Source organism: Protopterus annectens, chromosome 2.part0 (assembly GCF_019279795.1).
Source record: "Protopterus annectens isolate FY-2018-M chromosome 2.part0, PAN1.0, whole genome shotgun sequence".
Taxonomy (NCBI): domain Eukaryota; kingdom Metazoa; phylum Chordata; order Ceratodontiformes; family Protopteridae; genus Protopterus; species Protopterus annectens.
In genome coordinates this window covers 250,011,359-250,039,143 of record NC_056728.1, presented here as the reverse complement: position 1 = coordinate 250,039,143, position 27,785 = coordinate 250,011,359, and the positions used below count along the sequence as shown (strand labels likewise).

Below are 27,785 nucleotides of genomic sequence, written 5' to 3'. Positions count from 1 at the left end.
CATTTTACACTGTTATGATTTCTGTCCTCACTGAATATTTCTGTGTTAACCAGAAATGTCCATTGTATATATGACTGACGTTGTTATATGTTACTTGCTGTGTTTTATTTTTTTTATCATGGAACTTATCTCCCCGGGCCTCTACTGAAAGTGGACATATATCCAGTTAGACTAGCCCAGTCAACATATGTAAAATAAAATAAATAAATAAAAATTGTTTCATTTATGTGCATTGCTTGCAGCATTATGCTGCTCCATATTAAGTATACATTTGCTTCATACATTATAAATTGTGTAGCAAATTACCATTTTGTTTGTGTTCTAGGTTGTGTGGCATGTCTGGAAACTGTAAATACAGATCTGAAGTAGGCAGACTTCATTTGTCTGCAACCTGTGGGTATTGGATCCGACCTCGGATCCGAGCCGGCATTTCAAAAGTTTAGGCTCCGAGCTCCTAGCTCCTCCCTCTACCCATAACCCCTTGCCAAGCCCTGACTGACCTCAGATTTCGTTTGCCGCTTTCAAGTTGCGACGGATTCCTTGAGCTCCTAGTGCAGATAAGTTTTCTGACAGGAAAATTTTGAAAAACTTTAACTTTTTTAATTTAATTAGTTAGAAGTGTTTGTGTTAGGCTTTCCTCTCTCTATCTTTTAATTTTTTCTCGGGTTTTGCGTAGTTTGTGTGTGTGTGTGTGTGTTTTAGGCCTGTTAGGGCTTAACATGTCTGAAGCCCATAAGGCAGTATTCTCTAACTGTACGAGTGTGGCCATAAGCTGTCCCCAGCGGATGGCCACACTCTTGGTCATCTTGGGGTTGAACACCTGTCATCTGGTTGTACCATTTGTGCAGGGTTCAACCCCGAGCTTTGAGGGAGCGGAGGTCGAAGCTGGTTCTGGCAGGACTTCTCCCTCCAGATACCGCCGCTTCTGCCCTTCTACACAGCAAACAGTTGCTGTGGGCTCTCCTCCACCGGCTGGGACTCAACCTCCCTCTAAGATGCCGGAGGAGAGAGTCTTCTAGGGAGAGAGAAAGAAGGAGAGGCACAGGAGAGGCACCACAAACGGAGAGCTGAAACCTCTAGTTCGGCTCCTCCATCCAAGCGGGCCTCTCCTGTGCCTTCTAGCTTCCTCCTCCTCGGCTCCACTCCCTCGGTTCTCTCCTGGGCCTGAGGAGGAGGAGGCTAGCCCTTCAGCGTGGTCCCCAAGGCTCTCTAGATCCGCTTCGGTGGCCTCGACTAGATCGACCTTCTCCATGAGTGAAGCAGACATGGACCGGATGATGAGGAAATTCATCCAGGCCCAAATGCAAATGGGAGTGCTCCTAGTCCCCATCCGGGAGGGGCTTGACCCCTTTTCGCCTTTGGCTCCTTCTCCGACCCACACCATGGGTTCGGAGCTGTCGGCGCTGGGCAGAGTTGGATTCGGGGATGGGTCGGATCCGATAGGTCGGCGCACCTCGGATCCGTCCCATCCCTTGAGTGCTTGGTGCCGGACCCGACCTCGGAGCCGAGGACCGAGCCTCGGATCTGAGGGAGCTGGTGTGTCTTCGGCTCCGTCTAGGTCGGAGCACACCGGTCTCTCGGATCCGACGGTCTCGGCTCCGATCCGCAAGGCCGGATCCAGTGGGGTCGGCTCCGGGTTTAGAGAAGCTGGCTCCCCTCGGCCTTCGACGTAGTGGAAAGGGCACTGTTGAGGACTTCGGACCCCGGTCGCTGCCACGGCTCCATCCCGCACTCCCTTGCAGTTGGGCCAGGCTCCCACCAGCCGGTCCCAGGGACAGCCCGCCTCGATGTCCCAAGTAGTTCCCTTGGAACATCCAGCTGCGGAAGAGTACTCCTCGGACAGCCCCGAAGAAGTACCTCGGAAGCGTAAGTGCAAAGGAGGCACATGGACTCCCGAGTCCGTTATCAAGACACAGACTTGGATGAAGGGGAAGGCTCCCCAAGGTCACCCCCTGAGGACGTCTCATTTGGAGACATTATGGAAATGTTGAGGATCAGGGGGGGGGTGGTCTGCCCCCAAGGCCTCCTCAGACGAGTCTGTGTTCTTGGAGGCATTCGAGGCGGGCCCATCTACCTCTTGGGTGTCCCCTCCTGCCAATCCTCTGGTGGACCTTATATCCATCAGAGCATGGAAGGATCCGGACACCGTTGAGCCTGTACCCAAGCGTCCTGACCGTATCCTTTCCCCTCCGGCGGACCGCACTCACTGGAGCAAAGGCCCCCCAGTAGATGCCATGATGATGGCTGCAGCCACTAAGAGGGAATTGGCCCAGGAGAGTCCCTCTATGCATCCTCCGGGCAAGGAGTCTCGCTCGATGGATCGCATTGGGAAGCGAGTTTTCAGTTCAGCAACCTTCTCTTTGAGAGCGCTGAACTACATGGCACACGTCATCAGGATGCAGCGGGATTTGATTAAAGAATACGCTGCATCTCCCCCAGAGTCCATGTCGGGTGAGGACAAGCAGGTATACTCCACCGAATGGCCACTCTTAGAGCAGTTTCTAACACATCTATGCGGCTGCTTTCTCACGCTACCGAGGGAGCCGCTAGAGCCAGCGGAGCAGGCCTAGTCATGAGGCGGCAGGCCTGGCTCCGCCACTGTGATTTCGCAGAGCCCTTCAAGGCGACTTTCGCGAATGCCCCTTTGATGGTTCTGCCTTGTTTGGCAAAACTGTTCGCGAAACATTAGTCCAGAGCGAGAAGGACGGGAAGACGCTGTCTGCCGTCGGAGTCCGCTTCTCAGCTCCCCAGAGGTCCTTCTCGAAGAACCAAAAGGGACAGAAGAAGATGTGGTTCCGGAAGTCGCAGCAGTCCCAACCTGCTCCGGATAACCAGTCCTCCCGTGGCAGAGGAGGACAGGGAGGTCGCCGTCCTAGAGGCAGGGGGGCTCCTAGAAACTTTGGGTCCAGAGAACCTTTCTCTGATAGACCCACGCAGCAGCCCTGAAGGGTTGCCCGGCTGTCCGTCTCTGGAGGCAGTCGGGGGGCGTTTTTTGAGGCACCTAACTTCTTGGGAGTCCATCACAACAGACCGTTGGGTGCTTCGCGTGATATCCAGAGGTTATACAATTCCCCTGTACAAAGTTCCCAGATCTCGCAGCCTCCCAGATGTTCCACCCGACCAAAGGGAGGCAGCAGCTATCGAAATCGGACAGCTGCTAAAAAAGAGAGCTATCCAGTGCGTCCCCAGATCAAACCGGGTCAGGGTTTTACTCCAGGTTCTTTTAGTGCCAAAGAAAACGGGGACTTAAGACCGATCTTAGATCTTTCCCTGCTGAACCTGTCAGTAACCAAGCAAAAGTTCCGGATGGTCACCCTTCAATCTATACTCCCCCTCTTGAGGGAGAACGACTGGATGTGCTCCATCGACCTCAAGGACGCGTACTACCACATTCGCATGGACAGACGGTCCAGGAGGTTTCTTCGCTTCCGGCTGGGAGCCAGTCATTATCAGTTCAGGGTCCTTCCCTTTGGTCTCACCTCAGCCCCCAGGGTGTTCACCAAGGTTCTAGCTGTTGTAGCGGCCCACCTGAGGCTCCAGGGATTACAGGTCTTTCCATACCTGGACAACTGGCTCCTGACGGCATCATCAAGGCATCTTCTGTGCTCAGCCAGGGACTACTTCCTTCGTATAGCCCCAAGGCTGGGCATCACTGTCAACTGGGAGAAATCTTTACTGCACCCCACACAAGTTATAGATTTCATAGGAGGAAGACTAAACACCAGGTCAATGCGAGCCTTCCTCACCCCAGACAGAATTTCCAACCTGAAGTGTCATGTTGCAGCGGTCCTGCAACCATTTCCGACAGCAGCTTCGGTCCTGAGGGCCCTAGGTTCGATGGCGGCAGCTATCCCGCTTCTTATTCATGCGGGCTTACGCATGCGGGTTCTTCAATGGACCCTTCAAGTTCAGTGGTCCCCTCTCTGTTCCTCTCTCAACACTCCGATAGCGGTCAGCAAAGCATGCAAGGATTCCCTTCTTTGGTGGCTTCGATCTCCGGAGCCTCTGACAGGGAGACCTTTTTGTGCAGCATTTCCCTGAGCCACAGTGACCACGGACGCTTCTTGCCTCGGGTGGGGGGGGGGCATTCTGCGGGGAAGATTGTCCAAGGCACGTGGAACTCCACAGAGACTTCGTTGCATATAAATGTCCTGGAAATGAGGGCGGTGCTCCTAGCGTTGCAAGCACTTCACCATGTTCTTCCTTCAGGGACTATTGCGATTCAGACAGACAACATGTCGGTAGTCTGGTACATCAACAAACAGGGAGGAACCAGGTCCTATCCCCTTTGTCGAGAGGCCATGAGAGTCTGGGAATGGGCAATTTCCACCAAACGCTTTCTTGTAGCAACGCACATTCCGGGAAAATCCAACATCCTTGCGGACAAACTCAGTCGCACCATTCTTTCCCCTCACGAGTGGTCTCTCAATCCTCAGGTAGTGAAGAAGATTTTTGCCGTTTGGGGGCAACCCTGTTGCGATCTTTTGCCTCTCACTCAAACGCCAAATGCGACAATTTCTTCGCTCTGCTTCCCACCAGGGAATCCCGAGAGATGCGCTGGTGCATGCTTGGCCTCCCGGTCTCCTTTATGCCTACCCTCCACTACCTCTAATGCAGAGGCTTCTGCAGAAAGCCAACAGTTTGGGGAGCAGAATGATTCTCATTGCCCGTTCTGGCCTCGTCAACCCTGGTTCCCCTTTGTATGGTCTCACAAAGTGAATCCACCCTGGATTCTGGATCCGATTCGGATCTCATCTCCCATCCTCTGGGAATTTCGTCCCCAATCTACGCACCCTGAAATTGACAGCTTGGCTGCTCCAGTTCCATCCTTGATTAGGACTCCCAGTATCTCGTCACCGGTCAAGGCCATCCTAGTGGCAGCTCATAAACCTTCCACTAGGCAGGTTTATCGGAGTAAATGGAAGAGATTCTCTATTTGGGCGGTCCAGAAAAGTTTGGATCCTTTTTCAGCACCTATGTCGGCAGTGCTGGATTTTTAACAGACCTCTTTCATCAAGGGGCAAGTTCTTCCACGATTAAGGTACAATTGGCAGCCATCTCTCATTATCACATTGGTCATGAGACAGCTCCCCTCATGACGGGGAAATTGGGCAAAACCTTTCTTAAAGGGATTTTTTTTGTTGAGGCCTCCAGTCAAAGAGATTGTACCACCTTGGGACCTATCTTTAGTTCTGCAAGCCCTTACTGCTCCTCCCTTCGAGCCTGCAGCGTCTACAGACCTGAAGTACCTTTCCTGGAAGACTGCCTTCTTAGTAGCTATCACTTCAGCCAGAAGAGTGTCTGAACTTCAGGCTCTATCGTCAAGCCGCCTTACCTTTCCTTCTTTCCAGATAGGGTGTGCCTCAGGACCAATCCATCTTTTCTTCCAAAGGTCTCTTCAGAATCTAATATCAACCAATCAATCAACTTACCTGTGTTTTTCCCAAGTACTCAAACAAAGGAGAATACAAACTGCATTCCTTGGATGTTCATAGACAATTACGATTTTATATTCACAGAACAGCTGGTCACAGGCAATCAGATCAGCTGTTCGTCTCCTTTGCTAAATTTGCTTTGGGTAAAGCAGTTTCTAAAGTCACACTATCAAGGTGGATTGCTAATTGTATTCTGCAGGCTTATGACACTTCAGGTAGACCTGCTCCTCAGAGGGTTACGGCTCATTCTACTAGGGCAGTCTCCACGTCAGCCGCCTTTAAGTCCCGTGTGTCATTGGATGATATCTGCGTGGCAGCCACTTGGGCCTCACCTCATACCTTTATTTCTCATTATAAGGTGGATGTTGTTTCCAGAGGAAGAGCATCCTTTGGCTCAGCGGTGCTACGAAACATCCTTCCATGACGGCCGCCCAAGATTCAGGTAGCTGGGGACTCTGTCCCACAGGTTGCAGACAAATGAAGTCTGCCTACTTCAGATTTAGAAGTTATGTACTCACCATAACGTTCCATCTGAGTAGGTGACTTCATTTGGATGCAACCATCCCCCCCTCCATCCCCCTGACCTTTATGCAGCGAGTATTTTTTGCTTTGTTCAGGTACTGTAGTCAGTATTATATAGGCAAACTCAATCTGAGGTCAGTCAGGGCTTGGCAAGGGGTTATGGGTAGAGGGAGGAGCTAGGAGCTCGGAGCCTAAGCTTTTGAAATGCCAGCTCGGATCTGAGGTCGGATCCGATACCCACAGGTTGCATCCAAATGAAGTCACCTACTCAGATGGAACGTTATGGTGAGTACATAACTTCTAATTTCTGTTCACTAGAGTAATTGCAAAACCTGTGTTGGCCCAATAAAAGGTATTGCATCATTTCTGTGTTCTAATGTATTTGTTTTCTGATAGTGGACCAACATGGCATTTCTTCTTCTTTTTTTCTGGTCAAACATACAAGATGTACTATCTTGAATGACATGTGGAGTACAGAACCTAGTATTTTACTTGATTTGAGAGAGGCCCTTGTATTAATGTGCACTAGTCTTCCTTATATGGTGTGTTGTAGGTGCTAACCCTGCTAGAGGAAATATTGAGCATTTCTTACGATTAAGTACAGCCATTATCATATGTGATTCTGTATTTAAATTAGGAAAGGTGACGCATTTAAATATTTGTGCATATTTTTTTGTGTGCTCCAGTACTGTACATAACTGAAATTTGTGTGCGTGTATACTAATGTATTGACTTTTGTACTGCAAATATTTAGTGTACAGATGCCTGAAAACATGGCAATATAACTTTTGTCTTTCTCACAGATGAAAATGTTACCCGCAGTAACAGTGAGAAGATGATGAATACATGCCCTCTAGGGGAAAACGCAGTTTGTCCTGTAACTGTTGGTGATAATCACAGAAGTGCTGATAATTGTATGAAAGGAAATCAGTACAGCCACAATGTTGAGTGTGACTATAAGGCTATACCAAAGTCAAGTTTAAAACTGAAATTGCCTTTTAACATAAAATCCTCAAAGAAAAAGTCCCTTGAACTGCTGTCACACAGAGGTGTATTAGTTCCAGCTCAAGAAATAGATGATACTTCAGGACCCATATTAGCATCTAAAAATTTTGAGGCCTTGAATGTGTCCTTAGACACAGAGTTTGAGATGTTCAGAAAGGAAAATGAAGAAGGCTTTTGCAGTGTCAAAACTAATCTGCATGAAGAAGTAGCCAGTTTGACACCCAGTAATATATATGAGACTGAAAAACGTCATTTAGTTGAGAGTGTAGCACAGGAAACATTTTCACAGTATGGCAGCCTTGACAGCCGTAGAATTTGTAGATACGTGAGTGAGCACATTTGTAGTGCACCTTGTGAAGATATGAATACTACAACCACTGAACATAAAGTCTTGCATGCTGGTACTGTAGCAGTTAAAAATAAGGAATGCAGTGGCACTTACAGTGAAGACTCAATAAATCTGTCCTTTGTCTCTGCTTCTGAATCTGTGGGAACTGTTGATAAGCAAATAGTTGAATTGAATGATGCTTCAGTTAACACAGAACATAAACTCCAGGACTCTGATTTCCCAACTGCTTGTTTAAGTATGAATTCCAGTGATGAAGTAAATGATGTATATCAAATCATGATTGAAACAGCATCTCTAAATACTGTTAGTGAGAAAGCCATGGGAACAAAGGAGAGAGGTGGTTGTGCAGTAAAGTTCTGTTCACATGATTTGCAGAGTGAATTTGCAGATGGAACACAATGCATTGCTTCAGAAGAGAAGAAAGATGCACCATGGTGTCAGGCTGAAGGCAGCAGCAACAGCAGTAGTACTGCTTTTTTGTTCAAAACAGTGAGTAATACAAAATGGAAGATGTTATTAGAAGATTCAAGAATACTTTCTCCTGAAGTACTTGAGATAGCTGCTGATGCAGAATTAAAAGACTCTTTTGTAACTGTGGATGAGAATTTTGATACTGATAGAGTCATGGTGCAGAGAAAGGGTGAAAAGTCCTGCAAAGGAAATGATATAGCTAAGCAAGATAAACTTTGTTTAAAGTTGATTGAAGACAGTAGTGCTTCGGATGATTGCCATGATATCAGAACCAAGCTAATTGTAATGCATCGGAAATGTACTTCTTGCTTAGATAAGAAACCCGGTATATCGAAGAGTGTTGATGTGTCTGCAGACTTTAAGAATTGTTTAAAAGTGAGCAGAAGTACCATGACTAAACCTGACACAACCTCAAGAGCTGATAACACTGATCTTTCCATGATGAACAGTACAAAACCAGGCAGAAGTAAGAATGGCAGTTACAGAAATTCAGCTTGTAATACAGAAAAATGGCCCTTTTGTCAGAGTACTGTGGTAGATCAAGGTTCACAGACTGTTTATAGTGAAATGAAAAATAAGTGCATCGGCACGGATAAGCAGACCTTAGAATGGAATGCAGTTGTTAAGGTATAGTATTCATAAATTATTGCTGGAAACATTTAGAATCTGACTTTTGTATAATGAATGCATATGTTGTGCTTATTTAGTGAAGAATGCAACTGAATCTGGCATTGAAGCTTTTGATGCTTTTGGGTTTGTGAACTATCAGACTATTCCTTTTACACTCCGTGTAAAAAGTACGATGGAGGTCGAGTGTGCCAAAGTGTCAGCTCAAGAACTACTCTCATCTCACTAAACTGCTTTTACTTTTGTACTGTGTATATATTTGTGCATGATTTTGTTAATAATTTATGGATCTGATAAGGAAAAGTCCATCTTTGGTAACCGGTAGGATTGACATCACAGCAGTTAGGACTGCTCAACAGATAAAACTTATTCCCACAAGCATAACTCATCTCACATTCTCCAGTGATTGTTTGCTGAAGTTCAGAATCAGAGAAGAGCAGATGTGTGTAACCTCGCTGTGTTTTGATGATTTTCAGTGAAAAACCTTATAAATGGAGTTTGAGTCATTAGAAGTTTTACAACTAAAAGTTATTGCCTTGACTTTCTGCACTAGTGTGCATATTTTTTTCCATCTGGTTGATATAATCTTTGTTCAGAAAGTGGTGCCTGTGTTCAGGCTATTCTTCGATTTACAGTTGCACTTGATCTTTATTTATTGAGAAGCACATAATACTTCCTGCTGATCAGGGAATTTAATAAAGGCTACATTATGTAAAGTATGTTTACTATCCCAGTTTTTTTTTACACTTACATGGAATGAAAATCTAGTGAACCATCTGTCTTTTCTCTTAGATGGAATGAAAATCTAGTGAACCATCTGTCTTTTCTCTTAGATGGGAATGAAAATCTAGTGAACCCATCTGTCTTTTCCTCTTGACACTAAGTTGAAGCAGCCTTCTTGATCTATCACTGTAAGGGGATGTTCAATACATGGCTCATGGTTATAGTAGCCTAAGTTATATGGGTCCCAAGCCTCTACACCGGCCAGCTTTGTATAACTTTGGGTGCTCTCCAGGCACTCCACCTGCCAAGGAGCACATGGTGAACTCCATATAAAAGGCAGTATGAGTGCCAGTTTCTTATTGAAAGCTTCATTCACTGGTACCCATGTTCTGTCACTTAGCTAATGCTCTACAAAAGATGGTTAGATAAGTCCTCGCACTTGAATAAACCTGCCCGTTTTAAATTAATTTTAAGAAGTAAACTTGCTTTTTTTCTGTCATTTTGTGGTATGTTTGCAAACAAAGTATTATGGACTGTCATAAAATATTGGACTGAATTGTATAATGTTGCTTGTGCATACTTTTTGTGAGGAATTTTTATTTTTTTTTTTTTTGTTTATTCATTAAGAACTTTCCCAGATTAGAGGTTCTCCCATTTGATTCTCTGCTGGAGCGCATTCTGTGTGGAGTCTGCATGTCCTCCCCGCAGTCGATTGGCATTCGAAAGACATGCGTGAATGGGCGTGCCTTCGTTGAAGGTTGGGCGTCGGACTGGTACCCTCGACACCATAAAAATTGGCTGCCAATCTTTAGTGGACCGGAGTTCCAGTTCCGCTGTGGTGACCCCTAACCCGGGAAAGCCGAAAGAAAAACAACATTTGGGACAGAGTACTGTGCTTGTGGGGGACTGTCAGTGGTATACTTACCTCAGTACCACTTGCGCTCTTCTGATATCTTTACTGATTTATCCATTGTCTACTTTTTAGTCCTTGATCGCAGATTACTAATGGGACAGCAGTCAGTCTCCAGGGTTCTACTTTCCCAAGCACCTTGTTTCCCCCAACCATGTTAGGGGTTAGCTACATCCTCTGAGACTCGAGGGATGCCTATAGTGAGCAAGGGAAAGCCATTTTACCACTGTCAGGTTGAAGAGGCAGGTGAATGGTTTATACTGGGTTGGGATGGTGCTGGGAATATTGGGTCTAGTGTGCTTAAGTGTCAGGCTTTTTTCATGGAGAATACAGTTAGGAAGACAAAATTCCAGTCTCCTGTTTCTGTTTCCTGGGATAGGGCAGATTTCCTGGGATTTACCAAAAAACTGCTTACTGATTTTTTATTTACCTTCTTAAGCTTCTGGCAGGAAAAGGAAAAGTTTTTCTTCTCATTCTGACAAGAATTTTCAGGCAGAAGAGCAGTCAGGACTGGGTATGGGGTACACTTCATGAGGTTCTTGTCAGTCTGAGCATTCTAATTCTGAGGATAGTATGACTTCAGATTTGTTTGCTAAAGGCATTTCTTTTACAGTCATTTTATTGGATGTTAGAGGTGTTTCAGTGGGACCATAATGAAATTCCTATGGCAGAGAAAATGTATTATGATTTGCTACAGATGTCTAAAGCTGCACCCCTCCATGGTGCTTACCTTATGGAATGCATTAAATCTTCCCAACCGTCAACATTCTGTTCTAAGATGTCTGACAGGTTATATAATGTCTTCCAAGCACACAAGTACCTGTTTTCTAATCCTAAAGCAGATCCATCACTCATTTTTTTCTTTTAAAATATACTGCTGCTAAACAGGTTACAGCTAGTAACCCCGTTCCTTCTGGCAAAGATGGGAATGCAAAAGATAAGTTGTGGAAGAAAATGTATTTCTCTAGTACTTAAGCTTTCAGTATTTTTAACTTCCAAGCTCATGTATTAAATATTTTGAGAATATGCAGCAGTGAATGGCTAACCTTCCTTCTTCTGTGTTAAAAAAATTAACTGATTTTAAGACGGCGGTGTTTCAGATTAAGCAGGCTTTAAAATATGCTTATGGTGCTGCTGACTCTTCTTCTAGAGCTGCTGCATCTGTATCAGGTTTGAGAACACTGGTTTGATTCTAGTCTCAAAATGTTTCTGAGAATGTTAAATCTGTGACTTTTAAAGTCTCCCTTACATAAGGAGTCTGTTTGGACCTTCTGCTTCTGGGATGCTTAAGAAGTGTGATGAAAAGAGAAATCTGAGTCAAGGAGTAACTTTCCACCCTTCTTTTAACAGACCAAACAATAGTTCTTCCTCCTCATCTCCATTTGTCAATACAGAGTTTAAGGTATCAAAGAGCCAGTAATCGGGGTTAGTTTAGGCAGCAGAGGCAGTAATCAGGGTTCAATAAAAGTGGAAAAGAGGTCTTAAAAGGAAAGGCAGTGCCTCCAAAAATCAAGGACAGTCTTTTCACTTAGCATGACTACCCTGCCTGTTCAAGTTTCCTCCCCCCACCCTTGGCAAATTATTTTATTCTAGAATTTTCCTAGTTCCCAAACTAAAAGAATCTTGAAGGCCAGTTCTGGACTTTTCTTCTCTAAACACTTTTGACAAGATTCCATAGTTTACAATATTATTACTTCAAAGATTTGTACCTCTGATTCCACATCTAGCTTTTATGGTAAACCTGGATCTAAAGGGCACCTGTCATCATATTCCTATTGCCAAGCATTGTGGGTGTTTCTTAAAAGTTGCTGTGTCTGACTTACATTATCAGTTCTTTGTTTTACTCTGTGCCAAGCTCTAGTCATTGCTTATTGCAGTCTCTGAGACTTTCACATTTTTCTTATCTTTGCAGACTCTCTTCCAACTGTCAAGCATCCCTAGCAACTATTTAGGAGCTTCTCCTCAAGGTTTTCAAATCAATTTACAGAAATCTTCTCTCTTCCTACCTCACAGAATGATTTCTCTGTGATGTTTTTTGGACTCTGCCTTGGAAAGAGCCTTTCTTCTGCTAGACCAAGGTATGTTTCAGCAGTTCTGTCTGTTTTTCTCCAACCTAAGCTAAGTGTCTGTAGGGGAGTTTTTTCAGGATTCTAGGCTACATGGCATGTTCTTTGCCAGACTGCACACAAGGTAATTACAGTGGTAACTCAGAATAGTCTGGAGTCAGCATCTAACCACCCCCTTGACTTTTCAGATTCCAGTTCTAAGGTTTGTACAAAGGAAGATTGTATGATGAGTAGACTAGATATCTCGCATTCTCGGGTATTTCATTCTCCTTTCCATCCCCCTTCAATCACTACAGATTTGGCTTGGGGTAAACATGCAAACTCTGTGGGATCTTGTAGACAGACAGAAGCATATAAATGTCAGGGAGATGTTGACTGTTAGCAATGCTTTAAGACCTTGAAGCAACTGTAATCCCCAGGACCTCTGTAAGCGTACACAAGCAAACACCTCTGTGATGTGGTGTGTAAACAAAGGTTGAAGGTAACCTGACACAACTTTTGGAATTAATTAACGAATGACTAGACCGCTTATCGGAAAAGGTGGACTTTGCAACCAATTCCAGCGGCAGCGTTTTTAACCCAACAACTAGCACTAATCCAGATGTACCTAGTGCACAAGGGTTGCACACTGATGGAAATGCTTTACCACAACGGAGGTGAACGAGAGAAACAAACGAGGTAATTCGAACCACTGCTGTTAACAGTTTTGATCCTAGTACTTGGTTAAACAATGAATTAAATATGGACTGTCCATCAGAAGAAGCTGATGTAACTACCGACAATAACAGTAGGTGCACTATAGTGGACAAATTAAAGTTGTTTGATTCTAAATTGTTTAAAATTAAGAAACTTCAACCTGAACTTAATTATTTTAATAGATGTTTAAAAGAAAACATAGTCCCTAAGGGACTAAGACACTATTCATACCCTACTGGCCTAGAATATGGGTCGGATTTCTATAATGAATTGATTGCTATATACAACAACCATGGTCTTGAGATACTACGATGTATGGTTAAGCATTATCAAGTTACATTAGATGGCCTGGCAAGGGAAACTACTACATTGGAACAGGAAATAAAGGAAGACTTTGATTATAATAGATATGACTTTGAATATAATAGGACACTGTCAAGTATAGCCCAACAAATGACTAAACTTAAAGCAAATAAATTAAAGAAATTACAGAGAGATTTGAAAGCATATCAAGAGGGGTCAGCATTTCCTAAGCCCCCAAGCTCCCAAACTAGCCACCGTAATTATAGAGCCTATATAGATCAGACTACAGTAAGAAAACAAGGAAGAACAGTACAGAACAGGAATATCTCTGATGGGCAAGGAATGGAACCCCAAAATACAGTTTCTATCAATTATAGCTTTGAGGGTGACATTTTCGAAGCAGAAACCGGTGGTCAAGGATTAAATGAACTACACCCTGTAGACAATAATCAATGGCAAGGCCAAGGCCAACAACAACAAAAAATCTACAGAGGGGGGAGGGGGGGCAACTGGAAAATGAACCCACAGCAAGGATTAAAGAAAAAATACAACACTCGCAGCAACTAAAAACATCAGGGTTAAAGCTATATGAGACAGTTACAAACACAGAAGGGGATTTCACAATTTATAATTACACCGAGTGTTGTATTGATGTGACATTGGTGGAATTATGGTGGAATTATTTGCAAAGGGACTCACCTTTGTACCATCTAAAAAATGTGACATTGCAGAATTGTTGATTGACTTCAAACTGTTTATTCGTAAATTGAATTTAAGCATTTTGTTTGGTAATACTACTTATAATGAAAATGAATTGAGTAGCAAGCACATTTAATCCACCTCAAAATGCTATTTTAAACATGTATGAGCAACTATGTGAAAATGAATTTAGACAGTTAATGAACTCAATGAGAGGGAAATATAAGAACAACATTTCAGAAGAAGAAATAGAATTATTAACACTACTTAGGAGCCTCCCACTCAGATTTATGAAACCAGACAAAGGTGGGGGACGTGTACTGATGTATAATGAAGACTATTCGAACATTATGCTAACATTGTTAGAAAAAAAACACTTATGAACTGTCAAATAAGAACCAACTAAACCAGGCTTATAATAATATTAAGATATTTATTAATGATTTATACTTAGATGGACTAATTGATATGAATCAAAATCATTACTTAACAATGTTAGCACCAAGAATCCCAAAAATCTTTGGGATTCCAAAACTTCACAAAGACCTACTGAACCCACCCTTTAGGGGTTTAGTGGATGCAAGACTATCAATGACTTATGCATGTGCCAAACTAGCGGACTCCATATTAAAGAACTATGTAAATAAAGAAAAACAAATTCTTAAGGACTCATGGTCCTTTTTGGAAAACATGCAAACTATAGTGTTTGACGGTACTTTAAACTTTTTAACCGTCAATGTTAGTGATTTATACTCTTGCATCCCACATTATTTGGGTATTGAGTGGGTAGTTGACCTTATTAGGTCAAAAGGGGCAACTACTAACGAGTGTAATCAAGTAGAACAACTACTAGATATTATCCTGAAAAATAACTTTGTATCATTTGAAAACAGGTTGTATATACAAAAAATAGGAGTAGCAATAGGTTCACCAGTAGGCTCAAGTTTTGCAAACTTAGTAATGGCCTACTGGGAAACAAATTATATTTTTAATAGTCAATGGAATAATATAATGTTTACCTATAAGAGATTTTTGGATGATATATTTATCGTCCTAAGAGGTCAGAAGGAACAAGCAGACCAACTAGATGATTATTTTAATACAACAACCCCATTTCTAAAATTTACGAAGAATTATCAAGAAATGACTATAAACTTTCTGGATGTTGAATTAAGCAAGAATGAAGAGGGTTATGTGGCAAAGATTTATAGAAAAAGCACATATTCTAACACCTTTCTTCATTTCACAAGTGCACATCCTCGCCACCAGAAGAAATCAGTGGTCAAAGGTCAACTGGTTAGGGCTGCGAGGATGATCACATTGGATAAAGAATTTGAAAAAGAATGTGACCTTCTATATCAGATGTTTTATAGTAGAGGTTACCCTGTTTCATTCTTGAATGAGATATTTCAAGAAGTAACCAACAAAAGAAGAGATGGTACATATAAGGCAATTTTAAATAGGAGCCCAGCAAATTTAACAGTTACAGTAAATGACACAGTAAGTTGTAACATTGAGGTAAACCCCCAACATTTTAATAATGCTGAGCAGGGTACAGACAATAGTGATAACATTCAAAAGAATTTTACTATTGCATTTACGTTTACCTACTGTCCAGAAGCTTTAGACATACGCAGAATAGTGAGAAAGTATTGGTATTGTCTGGCACTTGACAAGGATGTTGCTAAAATTTTAAACCTCGGCCCTATCGTGACCTATAGACGGGGGGTAAACATGAAAAAAAACTATTGGAAACAAAACCTAATGTGAAGAAAAACAATAGAGGTACACATAAACGCGGGGCATGTAAGTATTGCACATATATTGAAACATCAGAAATGTTTATTATTAGGAAAGAAAAGTTCTTTGTTAAAGGAACATTTAATTGTAACTCAAGGGTAATAGTATACTTATTCAGTGTACACAGTGCACATCATTTTACATAGGAAAAACAGATAGGCGTTTACGGGATAGGATTTATGAGCATATTTATGCAATAGCAAGGAACAAAAACGAAAACGCTTTAGCGAGGCACTGTACACAATACCTAGGTCACAGTTTTAAATTTATGGTAATTAATCAAATCAAAAATAATTTACAAGAACATAACTTTTTGAATGATAATTACCTGAAATTAGAACTAGAAAGGAATGAACTATGTTGGCAGTTACGACTGGGATCATGTAGAGAACCAGGACTTAATGAATTATGCTCACTTGCATGTGTATTAAAAATGAAAAGTTTACTAAGATAAAAACTTAATTAGTTTTATATAATAATTCCCTCATTCCTTTCTTGGAGAATGTATTTCCTATTTATTTAGGTTATAACTAATAAATTTTGTATTATTAGGCCATAAATGTGTATATATATCTATTTATTATTTTTATTATTCTTATTATTTTTATTTTTTCATACATCAATTGTTTTGTAAATTAATGGTTTTAAACGTTAAATGTTAAGTTGTCAAACTCGCCTTCATTCTTGCTGGATGGGTTCGGAGCCGATCCTCTGCTCCGACTCGGCACTTGCTAAGCTCGAGAACTCATTTTACCAGCTCGAGGCAACCCTATATCCCATGATGCAAGGCGTGACTACCTCAGATCTCGTTTGCCGCTTCGCGAAGAGGTCTCTTTTTTGCCAGCTCAGGTAAAAATTTCAAATTGTGAAGTTTAGTCAGGGTTTTTTCTCCCTTAGCTCCTATTTTTACTTTATCGAGTATTTTTGATATTAATAGTTAATCTCTACCCTATATTTCCCTTCTTTAAGTTAGGATTTTTTTCCTTTCTTTAGGCCTTAAACCTCCCTCTCAGTTAATTCCTGTCAGGTTGTGTGTTGTCTGTTTTTTGGGGGTTAACTGTGTGACTGTTGTGTGTTTGTGTTTTTGTGGACAGTATTATGTCTAAGGAAGTGAAGGTCTCAGGCTTCAAAAAGTGTGACTCGTGCTGTCAGAAAATGTCTCTGACAGACGGTCACACTTCTTGTGTGTACTACCTGGGGCCTTTACATCTGCAGGACTCCTGTGCCATTTGTCATTCTTTTAGCCAGAGAGTCCTGCAGGAACGAAGAAATAAATTAATTCTTCATGGCTTGCTAAAGCCAGAGGGTTCTCCAACCAAGGCTGGGTCGGTCAAACCCTCTAAGCCATCTAAAGCCCAGGCTGTAGTGTCCAAGCCTTCGGCTGTGGCTCCGACTCCTTCGGAGTCGAGATCGGCTCCAGCCGGAGCCGATCTTTCCTCTTTGGAAGTTGTGGTGTCGGCTCCGTCTGGCTCCGACACACAGATACCTATTACCTTGTCGGCTCCGGCTGGAGTCGACACCGAGGGATTGTCGGCTCCGATGGCTCCATCCAGGAAGAAATCTCGGTCTCCTTCCCTGGAGTCGATTCGTTCGGCTCCGGGATCTCCTCTTTTGTCGGAGCGGAGCCATCGGAGCCGATCTTTAAGATCTTCCAGGCTGTCAGACCACAATTTAGAGAGGGTGGTAAGCAGACTGTTGAAGTCACAGGCACTAGCCCAAATGCTCCATAGCCCGTCTCAACAGACGTCTGCTATTTCTCATCCCCCTGAACTTCCTCCTCCGACTCTCCTTCAGAGTTCGGAGCCGGAGCTTCTCGGAACGGTGACTGTGGGTGCGCCAGAGCCGATACTGCCCCTTTCGGCTCCGACGTCTTCGGCTCCGATCTCCTCCATAAGACCTTCTTTGGAGGGATCCGGTCATCGAGTCTCCCTTGTCGGCTCCGAGGGGGCGAGTGGCATCGGACCCTTGTCCGACCCTGCTCTCCCTCTTGGAGCTTCGGCATTGGTTAGCTCTGCACCGACATCGGCTTCGGAGCCTTCTCTTTCGGTGGGGCCGAGGATTCCTGTTTCTTGGGAGCGGGAATCTTCTGGCCTCCCTGGGAGAGGAGCCTTCGAGGTGATGAGGAGTGTCCTAGCCCCTGAGCTAGGTCAACGGTCTATTTCTTTAGCTCCTCCATCTTCGGTGCCTGTTGATGTCTCTTGCCAGTCTCTTGCTCCCAGACCCAGAGATCCATCGCCCCAGGTTTCCCCACTAGGAATAACTTCCTCTTCCGAGGTTTCTCCTGATCCCGCAGCAGAACCCCCGCGTAAGAGGACGTGTAAGAGGAAGCACACAGACTCCCCTGAGTCTTCTACATCAGATACCGACTTAGATGAGTCGGAGGGTTCCCCACCTTCCCCCTCTGAGGATGTCTCTTTTTCAGACATCCTGGAACTCCTTAAGCAGAGGGGGAACTGGCCTTCCATTAACCCCTCCGAGGATGAGTCTGTATACCTGGAGGCTTTTGGATCTCGACCCTCCACCTCCTGGGTGTCTCCGCCTTTCGACCCACTCATGCAAGTAGTGGCTCGGAAGGCGTGGGCAGCCCCGGATTCTGTGGAACCAGTTCCTAGGAGGCCCTCCAAATTTATTACAGCCCCTGCAGACAAACAGTTTCTTTCTAAGGGCGTCCCTGTTGATGCTATGGTGGTGGCGGCCACCAAGAAGGAACTTGCTGATCCTTCTGTGCCTGTCCATCCTCCTAATAAGGATTCTAGGACCATGGATAGGTACGGCAAGCGGATTTTTTCTTCAGCGAGCTTTGCCATGCGTTCGCTGAACTACCTTTGTCACTTTACCAGACTTCATAGAGACATTCTCAAGGAACTGGGTGAAGTGGTTCAGGATCCTTCGGCGACTGGGGCTCAGGATAAGATTGCCTCACAGCTAGGAATCCTCAATTCTTTGACTAACTCCTCCATGCGGCTCATTTCTTATGCAGCCGATGGGGCGAGTAGGGCCGCAGGCACAAGAGTGGCACTTAGGCGTCAGGCCTGGATGCGGCTTTGTAATTTTGCAGACCCCTTTAAGGCGTCCTTCACCAATACTCCCTTTGACGGTTCGGCTTTGTTCGGGCCTCAGGTGAAGGATACTTTGACCAGGTGTGAACAAGACGGCAAGACCCTTTCTGCTGTAGGAGTCCATTTCTCCACTCCCTCAAGACCCTATCCAAAGGGTCAGAAGGGAGGGAAAATGTGGTTCCGTAAATCTCAAGGAGTCACGCCAGACACACGTGGTCAGTTTACCCCTAGAGGCAGAGGGGGTAATAATAATAGGCGCCACCCTAGGGGCAGAGGGGGTCCGCAGAATCAGGGTAGCAGGGAGACTCTCCCTGATAAACCCTTCCAGCATCCCTGAGGTGTTGCCCGACTGTCCACCCTTGGAGGCAGTCGGGGGAAGATTGTCGCTGTACCCAGTAGCCTGGCGTTCCCTTTCTCAAGACAAATGGGTACAGTCGATCATATCCGAGGGCTACAATATCCCTTTCGAGAGGTATCCCGTTCCTCATCAATCCCATCCAGACGTCTCACCCGGTCTAAGGGAATTGGCAAAGCAGGAGGTATCAAAGCTCCTAGCAAAAAGAGCTGTCCAAATAGTGCCAGCAGACCAAGTAGGATCCGGCATCTACTCAAGATTCTTTTTGGTCCCCAAAGGAACGGGAGATTGGAGACCAATTTTAGACCTCAGCAAACTAAACAAGGGTTCCGGATGGTCACGCTTCAGTCCATTTTACCCTTTTTGGGCAAGGACAACTGGATGTGCTCAATGGACCTTCAGGATGCGTACTACCATATAAAGATTCACAGGCGCTCCAGAAGGTTTCTCCGCTTTCGGCTGGGGTCCAGTCATTTTCAGTTCAGAGCCCTGCCTTTTGGCCTCACTACAGCCCCCAGAGTGTTTACCAAATGTATGGCAGTGGTTACGGCTCATCTGAGACATCAAGGATTCCAGGTGTTTTCGTATCTAGATGACTGGCTCCTCTCCGCCACCACCAGGCATCAACTTCTCAAGGCCAGAGATTACACTCTGCAAACCTGCAAACAATTGGGGATTTCAATAAACTTAGAAAAATCTTCTCTGTCGCCTTGCCAATCTATTACCTTTATAGGCGCAGAATTAAACACTGTCAATATGTCAGCCAGACTCACAAAGCAAAGAATTCTGGACATTCAGAAGTATGTTCGGATCATATTACTCAGCAAGAAGATCAGAGCCAAATTTGTCCTGAAGGTTCTGGGTCTTATGGCTGCGGCCATTGTTCTACTGCCATTAGCCCGCTTCCACATGCTTCTTCTGCAGTGGATGTTGTTCACTCAGTGGTCATTCCAGCAGCTCCCCATGAGTCACGAGATTTTTGTCTTGCAGTCGTGCAAGAGTCATCTAACCTGGTGGATGTCTTCTCCTCTGCTCCATCAGGGCCAACTGTTTGTTCCCCCAGTTCCGGTTGCCACAGTCACTTCGGATGCCTCCCTGATCGGGTGGGGGGGGCATTATCAGGGCAGGATGGTCCATGGGACTTGGCAACCCATAGAATACCATCTGCACATAAATGTCCTAGAGATGAGAGCAGTGCTTTTAACGTTGCAAGCCCTCAGCGACTTTCTTCCCTTGGGGACTATTGCAATTCAGACGGACAACATGACTGTAGTCTGGTATATCAACAAGCAGGGCGGGACCAGGTCCTACCCACTGTGTCGAGAAGCTCTCAGACTTTGGCAGTGGGCAATCTCCTCTCATCGGTTTCTGATAGCAACGCATATCCCCGGGAGATCCAACCTCTTAGCGGACAGACTGAGCAGAGCTATTCTCATGCCACACGAGTGGTCTCTCAAGCAATCGGTAGTGGACGAGATTTTTCAGAAGTGGGGCTTCCCTTCCTGCGACCTTTTTGCTACACCCCAAAACAGCAAATGCCCGGACTTCTTCACCCTCTTTCCTCTACCAGGCCATTCCCCGAGAGACTCTCTATCCCAGGATTGGCCCCGGGGACTTCTGTATGCCTTTCCTCCGTTTCCACTGATACCACAAGTTATTAAGAAAGCTACCATATTGAGAGCCAAGTTGATCCTCATTGCCCCTTACTGGCCTCGACAAATTTGGTTTCCGACCCTGCATCGTCATCTCCTGGCGCAGCCTTGGCATCTGGACCCAGTTCCAGATCTTCTGACCCACCAGTCGGGTCAACCGCACCGGGCCATTCATTCTCTCAACCTCACTGCTTGGTTGCTCCACTTCCTTCCTTAACCAGGCTTCCTATGATCTCCAACCCCATTAGGAATATCATAGTAGCTTCTCTAAAGTCCTCCACCAGAAAGATTTATGCTAGTTAATTTATGCTAGTTAGTGGAAACGTTTTTCTTTCTGGGCAAAGTCTAAACACATAGATCCCTTTACTGCTCCAGTTCATTCTGTTTTGGACTTCTTAGCAGAGATTTTTCAATCAGGGTCTTCCTCTTCTACAGTTAAAGTCCAATTGGCAGCAATGTCAAATTTTCATGTGGGTTTAGCGGATCAAAACATAATGTCTCACAAGCTTTGCAAAGCCTTTCTGAGAGGTATATTTCTCCTGAGGCCTCCAATTAGAGATCCTCCTCCACAATGGGATTTGAACTTAATGCTGGCATCCTTGATTCTACCCCCCTTTGAACCGGCTGCCACATGCTCCTTGAAGTTTCTTTCCTGGAAAACAATTTTCTTGGTGGCTGTTACTTCAGCTAGGAGGGTTTCTGAACTTCAAGCCCTCTGTGTCCATTCCCCTTACTTGGTTTTTCACAAAGATAGGGTATCATTAAGACCTAATCCATCCTTTTTGCCCAAAGTTGCTTCCCAGACGAATCTTAATCAATCCATTGATTTGCCAGTTTTTTTCCCTAATTATTCAGACAAAGCTGAACAAAAACTTCATTGCTTAGATGTCCATCGTCAACTCAGATATTATTTGGACAGAACTAAACAATTCCGGAAATCTGATCAACTATTCATTTCTTATGCAGAGAACAGAAAAGGTCTCCCAGTCTCTAAAGTGACCTTATCCAGATGGCTGTCTTCTATCATTTCCTATGTTTATCATCTTAGAGGCAAGCAACTGTCCTCAAAACCAAAACACATTCTACTAGGAGCCTGTCCACATCCACAGCCTTTCAGAATAGGCTACCTATTGACACCATTTGTGCAGCAGCCACTTGGGCCACTCCTCACACCTTTGTCTCTCATTACAAATTGGACTTGGTCTCCAGGGACAGGGCTAGGTTTGGTTCCACAGTTCTCAAGAGTCTGTTCCATTGAGCCACCCAGGATAGAGGTGCTAGGGACGCGGTCCCATCCAGCAAGAATGAAGGCGAGTTTGACAACTTAACATTTAGAAGTTATGTACATACCATAACGTTCCATGTTAGTTGTCTTTTCTCGCCGCCTTTCTTGCGTCCCTCCCTCCTTCCCCCTGGCCTGGACTGATCTTGAGGTTGTACCTTCCTTTTGTTGGGGGTGCTGTCACTCTTTCCAAGAGTTCCCAGTAGGAAGAGTCTTTATTGTTAGTGGCTATCGGCCTAGTTTTCTACTACATTTAGTTATCTTCTTCCTGGAGAAGAAGTGTTTTTTGGCAGGGTTTCTTCTAGCTACCAAACGAGATCTGAGGTAGTCACGCCTTGCATCATGGGATATAGGGTTGCCTCGAGCTGGTAAAATGAGTTCTCGAGCTTAGCAAGTGCCGAGTCGGAGCCGAGGATCGGCTCCGAACCCATCCAGCAAGAAAGAAGGCGAGAGAAGACAACTAACATGAAACGTTATGGTATGTACATAACTTCTAATTTTTCAAGAATCTATTTTTAATTAATTTAATGTGAAAACACACATTTAATGTTTAATATTTAATAATTATTTAATAACTTATTATTATATATTTATTTAAATATTGAAATCTGTATAGGAATGATTAAGATTTGATAATATTTTAACATGATTTAACATGATATCATTATTATTATTACTTATTTTATAGAGAAACTAATTAATATAACATTTAGTGTTCAGTATATGTTCACCTATTTAGTGCTTTGTCAGTAGTATGTTGATATTTTCGAACAGAATATTTTATATACATTTTTATGTTTTTGCCTACATTTATATACATATATATTTTTAACATGGATAAATGTAGAAGAAACAGTGCATCTATGTAGTATGCATAAGAAATAGTCTTACAAACAGTATTATAACATTTACGGGTATGGATGCTGTATATAAGACAACTATTTCTTTTTAAAAAAATCTATTAATTTACATTCAATATGCATCCTTCAGGTTTACATAGGTGCATGTAAGGATTATAACCAAGTACTCAGCGAGAAGCAGTATCATAATAAGATTTAGTAAAACTGTTTGCTTAATGAATGATTAAAACTTGCAGATATTACAAACATTTTTTGTAAAAAAACAAAGATATTAGACCATGTTGCTTTAAAATGGTGTACCTGGAATCTCGCGTATTAAACATTTAACACCTGTGGTTACCTGTTGGTATTTAAACATTAACTGTGTTTAGTGCTAGTGTTTTTGTCTGAGGAAGTCCGGATATAATCTGGACGAAAAACGCTCTGTAGCATTTAACTTTTTATTCTTACTTTGTAAAATTGGATCGTTGTTAAACTCTGTGGATTACACACATTGTGTCCGCTTTTCGTGGTTGGTGCAGTCAACGTTTGCTGTTCTTTTGTAAACAAAGGTTACCAGATCCTACCCTCTTTGCAGACTAATTTTGGTAGCCTTGAGATATAACAGTTCAGCTCACTTGGACTCTTCAAGCATCATAAATTAAAGCAAAACCTTATTGCAGACAAACTCAGCAGGACCAGGATAGCCACCTGTACATGGAAATGTCATCTTGGGGTTTTCCAAGAATTGATTCAACTGTGTGGAACACCTCAAATGCATCTTTTTGCCTTTTTTCAGAGCAGATAAAGAATTTCTGCTCCAGGATTTCTCAAGTCAGGCCTGGAAAACAGATGCTGTCTCATCTTCATAGATGGGAATGTTCCTGTATGCCTTTACACTGATCACCAGGGTTCTTCTAAGGATCCAGAAGGATGCTTCAAAAATTGTGGTGGCGGTGACTCCCTTCAGGCCAAGGCAACAGTGAATCTTCCTTTTCTGTCTGGCCAAGGGCATTTACCACAAACTTCTCCACAGACTGGATTTACTTACACACAACAGGGAGTTTGATAACCCCGATCTGGAAACTGCCTAATTTTCTGGATTAGTAGAATTTTGCTACCTTTTTAGACACTTTTCTGAGGATGTGCTGCAGATACTTAAGGAGGTGAAAACCTCTGCTACTAGAAAATCAAAATATGTTAAGTGGAAAAGATTTTCTTGTTGGTACCACTCAAAGAAACAGGACACTTTTCAACCCAGTTGCCTGTAGTTCTGGATTATTTGTGTGGGTTACCATATCCAGTGGCTTGTCATAATCTTCTGTCAAGATGCATTTGGCAGTCATCTCTGCTTGTCTGCCCTTAAATTTCCCTCTTTCTAACAAAGCTCATGTTAAAACAGCTTTTGAAAAGGGTCTTGCATATTCACCCCCCTAGGAAACAGGAGGCTTCTGCTTGGGATCTCATTTTTTTGCTTCAGAAGCTTACTTTGTCTTTACTTGAACCGGTTCATGAGGCTGATTTGAGGTTGTTAACACAGAAGACTGTCATTGCTCTTGATATCGGCTAGGCAAGTATCTGAATTACACTGAGTTGTGATAAGTCAACCCTTACTCATTTTTCATAAGGATAGAGTTTCTTTGAGAGCAAATCTTACCTTTATACCTAAAGTCGTCTCACAGTTTACTTTAAGCCCAACTGTTCATCTCCCAAACCTAAAATTCTATCTTTCAAGAAAGAGAATCAGCTGTTTGTCTCCTTTGAAAGTAAGAGTGTAGGAACAACCATTGATAAAGCTGACAATTTCTACATGGCTGTCTCATGCTATCACTTTGTTTACACTGTCCAGGCAGGGTTACAACTCATTCAGCAAGGGCATTGGTTTCTTTGGTGTCTTTCTGAAAGGAATGGACTTGAAGTCTTTGAGGCAGCAACTTGGTCTTCTTTTCATACTTTTACAAAGCATTGCAAACTGTATTTTTTTTCCAGGTCCAGAACAGGCTTTGCCAGGATCATACTCCAGGAGCTTCTGGAGTTTTGGTTATTGGCCTCCTTTTCTCTGATCCTAAGTGTAGCTTACGTACTGCACTGGTGATCCATGTATTGGGCATAGTACAGCTGTGTAAGTAACCTTACTATAGCAATAGATTTTCTGTTGGATCACCGTTGCAGTAGGTTTGCCTCTATCAGTGTGTGCTTGCTGTCAGCTTTTTTATATTGTTCACTTTGTTTCCTCTTGCAAGTTTTCAGTCCTCTTGCCGCCTTCCTAAACAAAAAATAAAATGTTCTGAAGGAATTGGTGCTCCAGCTGCCTTTTATATGGAGCACTCAGTGTGCTCATGACAGTTGGAATACATGGATGACTCCCAAAGGTTTGTAAAGTTGGCCAGTGCAGATGGGTAGGACCCATATAGGTTAGACTACTGCAGCGGTGATCCTTTTGAACTTCTACTGTTTTGGTAAGATTTATTGCTGTCATTTTTGTCTGTTCCTCAACCTCTGGGTTTCAGATCCAACCTCTGATCTGACTTTGGCCCCTTCTCAGACTTTGAATCCATAGTTCAAGCTCATCACCTTACCCATAATCCTCTGTCAAGCCCTCTTATCCCAGATCTCATTAGCTGCTTCCAGGGAACAGATATGGTTTCTGCGTGGATCAAGTGTTTTGGGAGTTAAGTCAGTGTTAAGATTATCTTCCTTTGTTTTCCTCACCCTTTTTTCCTTCCTGCCACCCCTGTAGTTTAAAAAAAAGGGGGGGGGGGGTTAAATATTTTTGTTTTCGGTGGTGGTGGTTTCCCCTTCTAGGTCTAGCAACCTTCTCACTCTTTTCTTCCTTTACTCTTTAGTACCATTGTTGGCATATTTTCTTTCCCAGGTATTTTGGAATTTCTTGGTATCATTGCTGGTATTTTGCCTGTTCTGTTCTATAGCTTTTTATGTGTATTTGTTTTTCTTTCAGGATTGTTGCAGTCTTCCCTGCAGAATGTGAGATAAGCCTACAGGTTTTAAAAAATGTTCATGTGGGCATAAAATACCCAACTCGAATGCCCATTCTGTCTTGGTGCTGGTCATCTTGAGATAGTGTGGCATTTGTTCCAGATTCAACTGTAGAGCCTTGTTCGAATGCAGGAACAAAATCTCAAGGGGAAAAAGGAGACAAGACTAAAAAAATCAAAAGAAAAGTCTAAAGAGTCAAGGAAGCTGCCCCCCTGACTGCTCTCCTCACTCGGCACTGACTTTGACTCCACCCCTGAAGATATCGGAAGAGTCCAGTGTTGTCTGTTTTCATCCAGTTCAATTGTGGGCTGTCGGATTCGATGGGATTCGACCTTGGCACTGAATAGGAAGATATTGCTTCGGACTGTGGCTCCTCTCCTATCCATAAGTCCCTGTGCTCCACGTAATCACCCCAGATCTCATTTGCCGCAGAAGATTTTGGTCACCTCTTTAAGGACTCCTACAACTTCATTCTACTTCAGAGGACTTTATTATTATTTAGTTGTCTTTTTTACTGGGTTATTCCAACTGAGCCAGTGGCCTGTTTTCAGTGGAGACCCGTGAAAAAAAGCTCCAGACAATTACAAAGCTGCAAAAAAAGAAAAACGTCTGACAATGAAGTTTTATGCAAAAATTACAATAATGTGGTTTATATGAGAACTTTAGAAATTTACAAAAGACCTGAGAATGAAGTTTACATAAACATTCAATAAACTATCGTGAGGTTTTACCAGTTGTAAGAGCAGTTTTCCTTTCACTCACCATCTTCAGTTCTTGTGTTGTTGGCTTTCCCAGTTTGTGAACAGTTTACATAAACATTACAATAATGTGCATAACATGCAGTACAAAAGTTAGAATTTTTTTTTTAATCGACAAAAAGAGATGCAAATGAGATAGGACACCTTCAGTAGGTGGGTGTTAGAAGTGTGAGAGGTGGTAAGGTGGGATTTAAGTGGGATCATTCCAGTGACAGGTGTTGGCATTTAGGAGAAAAGTTTTAAGTTCGGATTTAAAGAGATTTATGTTAGAAGTGATCTGGATATTAAGGGAGAGTTTGTTCTATGCATGGCAAATACTGTATTTGTAAAGAAGTTTACCAGTGTTTTTGTTTGGTTTATAGGTGTGCAGAAGGAGCTGGTGAGAGTTGTGGAGAGTTCTAGGAAGGGTATAATGTGATAGTAGTGAGGATAGAGCAGGACAGGAAAAGGGTTTTAAGAGTAGAGTACAAGTCATTTGCAGCTGGGAGTGAAGCAGGTGCTGGGGGATGTCAAGCCACTGGAGTTGTTTTAGTGTATGGCACTGATGAGATTTGTAGGGTTGGTTACGAGCAAATCTTGCAACAATATAGTATGAGTGACACAGTTTAACCAAGGGTAGATTGTAGATGTGAAAAGATGGGGAGGCATAAAGTAGACACGGAAGGAAGAAGGCCTGAGCTAGTTTCTGCCTAGAGTTAGGGGCTAGGTATTTTTTGTCTGTAGATTAGGCCAAGTTTTTGATTGGTCTTTTTGATACAGTGCTGAATATGGGTATCAAATTTTAATTACTCCGATAATAACACCAAGAAGTTTAGTATGTGGGTCATGTTGTATGATGGTATTGATGAGAGAAGAAATTATGAAGGTTGTTTTGAGGTTAGAGAGGGTTTTTGGAAAAAGAGTAGTAGCTTTGTTTTTTTGAGGTTTAGAATTAGTTGGTTGTCGGTTAGCCATTCTTCTTTATATCCTTTGTTTGCTCCTCCCCTATAGAATAATGTTTTTTTCTTAGGTCCTGTAGGATAATTAATAGAATTAGTTATTAAAGTAGCGCATTTAGCAGTTTTCAGTAGTATAGAATTTGTAGTTCTAGTATTTTCTTTGTGTGTTGTTTCTTATATCCATAGTGTTTAAAAAAATTATCCATGTAGTCTGAGATTGTTGCATTTGAGATCATGTTGTTTATTAGACTAATAGCTCTACATTATTATTTATGGTCCAACATGTCAAAGACACAGGG

General features: G+C 43.1%; 1 protein-coding gene across 1 annotated transcript in view; it reads left to right on the top strand.

Annotated features, from left to right (window-relative positions):
• Positions 1 to 27,785, top strand: part of LOC122792730 — a 1,288,351-nt gene that overhangs the window by 1,084,853 nt on the left and 175,713 nt on the right. Inside the window, exon 9 of the mRNA XM_044060312.1 lies at positions 6,761 to 8,409. Within this exon, the coding sequence (XP_043916247.1) occupies positions 6,761 to 8,409 (1,649 nt within the window). The remainder of the gene's footprint in view (positions 1 to 6,760; positions 8,410 to 27,785) is intronic.